Source organism: Limulus polyphemus, unplaced genomic scaffold (genome assembly GCF_000517525.1).
Source record: "Limulus polyphemus unplaced genomic scaffold, Limulus_polyphemus-2.1.2 Scaffold933, whole genome shotgun sequence".
In the NCBI taxonomy this organism is placed as follows: Eukaryota; Metazoa; Arthropoda; class Merostomata; order Xiphosura; family Limulidae; genus Limulus; species Limulus polyphemus.
This window is the reverse complement of record NW_013666543.1, coordinates 26,289-29,500: the sequence shown is the minus strand read 5'-3', so window position 1 is coordinate 29,500 and position 3,212 is coordinate 26,289. Positions and strand designations below refer to the sequence as shown.

The following is a 3,212-nucleotide window of genomic DNA, read 5'->3' as shown; positions in this document are numbered from 1 at the left end:
CTCAGTGGCACAGCAGCATATCTATGGACTTACAACGCTAGAATCCGGGTTTCGATACCCGTGGTGAGCAGAGCACAGATAGCCCATTATGTAGCTTTATGCTTAATTACAAACAAACAAACTTTTACATTTCAGCCTGGATACTAAATAATAACTGTTCATCTTCAACACTAAAACTGCATATGAGGTATGGATATTTTGTTACTGATAACTGAATAAAACATTATATTTTTTATTATTCTAAAATAAAATATTGTTTTCGTATCTATAACTATCTAAAAGTTTATATTTTCGCATTTTCTTCTTCTTCAACGAAAGGGTTCTGTAGTAAATGTTTAAAGCGCTCGGCATTTTTAAGTGCATAGTAAGGTGCATCGTCATAACTGAAAACGTTTCTTTTCACCACTGTCTTAGTGTTATCAAACCACAGACCATCACGTATCAATGTCTTAATGTAAACCAGGTTGTATTTCTCTGGGAAGTCGCCCCATCGGATTCCGTCATCCTCTTGGGCAGAACGAAGTTTTATCTGAATGCCAGCAGGACTGAAGCACCAAGAGCAATGCCAACCTGCGTGGAATTCATTCGAACCTAAGAACCATGGATTGAGAGACACGCTATAGTTGTTGTTCGATGTTCTTCTGTACGTTTCCAGCATATTCTCACGTCGCAATTCAATTGCATCATTTTTCCATACTTCTTTTAATACTTTAATGGTAGAAACAGCTCTTATACGTATTGTTTTTTTGAGTTCCTGCCAAAAGAAACCATACAGGTACCATTTCATTTTCAAAGAGATTGGTTCTGGATAACCATCATACTGTCTAAGAAATTCTAAAACTTCAGCTTTTGGAATTTCATCTGCATCGTTCAAAACAAATAAATCATCATCGTTAAGACTGCTGAGTTGTGATAGACCCTGTTGTCCTAAAAACGTCCGAAGATAGTTATCAGCTGCCCAACCGTTTAATCGACCATCTTCTGGAAAATGATCCAGGAAAACGTAGACAATCTTTTTCTGGAACTCCTGTAAAAAACCATTCTGTAAGTTTTTAAATAATCGCAGAGGTTTTTCCTCACCAGCAGCAGTATAATTCGACTCGCACACAAGAAAAATGTCCACCACATGGTGAAGTTCCCACACACGAATTTCAAACAGTTCCAACTCGTTGTTAATATTGATAGCATTAATCACTCTTCGAGGTCTGGTCCTTCGTTTGAGTTGATTTCTGATCCAAGGAAATGTAGAAGCTGAGAATGACTGAGGCAAACCACAGTCCTTCCCATACCATCCTTGTAAACAAACACAACTTCGACCATCGCCTTCTAGCGTCGTCTTTGTTAGATTAGTTCCAGATATTAGACACGTTAAGTTTGGTGAAATAGTAACAAATCCACTTCTAGAAAAAGTTACTAGCTTAAAATTTTCGACATACATTGGGCTTATAAAACTTGCAAATTTATGACTAATTTTTCCGGAACTGGCACTCTTCTTCGGAAGAAATGTATTTTTCCATACATATAAATGGAAAACCACAACGAAGATTAAAAGGAAAGACACTCCTATTAATCTTCTTTTCAACTTTTCTCTCACAAACTGATTTTTATTCCTGTAAGAGAGAAAAAAACAACAAAATATTGGCTTGAGATATTTTTGTAAAAAATGAGGCATAAAAACCATTGACACACAACTTTAACAGTGGTTAATTCTATTTTGATTGTTGACATTACTATTTTCAAATAATTATTTTCTTCAGGTTATTATTGTTGAGTTAATTATTATCGAATTTTAAATAAAAACTATTGTTAGTACTGAAACTGTTGTCGTAACTTTAACAATTGTTATGGTGTGAACTTCATTTAGAAGTTGGCGAAGCATGATATAATTAATCATATTTATCATAAAACATTATGTTAAGCCTAAATACTAATAGCTTAATATAAGTTTAGTTGTATTTCTCAGGGAAGTCGCCCCATCGGATTCCGTCATTCTCCTTGGCAGAACGAAGTTTCACCTGAATGCCAGTTAGCTTAATGCGTTCACAGTTAATGCGTTCACACTAAAACATTTTTGTTGTATCAAATGGCTTATATAAATAGTATTCCGATCGCTACTGTGTTCGTTGTCGCACTAGTATTCTGTGTGATTGTGGCGCGAGTTACCGTAATCGTTTGGTCTTCTTTCTTCTGAAGATCTTCTGTTCCTTTTGTCAAAGTGCACTCAAGCTGATTCAATTATTTTATAACTACTCTTTGAACGTATAAAATTATTTTTCATATCTCCTTTTCTACTGTTAATTTCACTCTAATATATTAAACGTTAGGCCTATCACTTCCTGGAACTCAACTTCTCGCCCACTTTATTCTCTTTCGCTATTATCTGTCTGCTGCTTCCCCCTCGTCTCACTCTATTTATATCTTTAATATCTAATCGTCTTGTCTGCCTTCTATATTCTCGACATCAACGAATTACTAACAAAACCTCTAACAATCGTCTGCTTTTAACTCTTATTATAACAAAAACCAAACAATAATAAACATTCACTCACAAAACTAAATTAATCAATAATATCTAAAACCAAACAATCTTTTATATCATGACAATGAGCATAACGACCTTATATTTAATATATTATAGGTATATTTAGTACTATTCAATATTTTAAGGTTATATTTAATATCTTATAGTTATATTTAGTGCTATTCAATATTTCAAGGTTATATTTAATATCTTATAGTTATATTTAGTACTATTCAATATTTTATAATTCTATTTAACATCTTTTTGTAAGGGTGGAGGTTGGGAGTTTAATTAGTAGAAATATTTCAATTCATTTCTACTTTAAGAAATTTAAGCCTTCCCACAAGGGGACTGGCTATAGACAGTGAAAGGCAGAAGAAGCTGAGAAGTTGTGGGTGTAAGCACTCAGCTTCGTACCCTTATTTGATTGATGATTTTTTCTCCCATGACGGCTGACTAGATTGACATCGGCGTTTGGATATTGTCTGATAGATGGGATATCCTCAACGCATTAGGTACTATTACCACAGACATTATCCGTTATGACAATAAGTTGACAACTAGGACCGATAACGGTACTGCGATATTAAATTCATTATTGTTTTATAGTGCTGATTTAATCGCCTATAAATAATTAATTTGTGGGTTTATTTGTTTGTAATTAAGCACAAAGCTACACAACGGGCTATCT

The 3,212-nt window shown here is 34.1% G+C and overlaps 1 protein-coding gene across 1 annotated transcript; it reads right to left on the bottom strand.

Moving 5' to 3' along the window:
- Positions 1-283: 283 nt before the first annotated feature.
- On the bottom strand, positions 284-1,438 carry LOC106461315 (beta-1,4-mannosyl-glycoprotein 4-beta-N-acetylglucosaminyltransferase-like). Its single transcript, XM_013921132.1, has one exon. The coding sequence runs from the start codon at positions 1,436-1,438 to the stop codon at positions 284-286; it is 1,155 nt and encodes a 384-aa protein (XP_013776586.1).
- Positions 1,439-3,212: the final 1,774 nt, after the last annotated feature.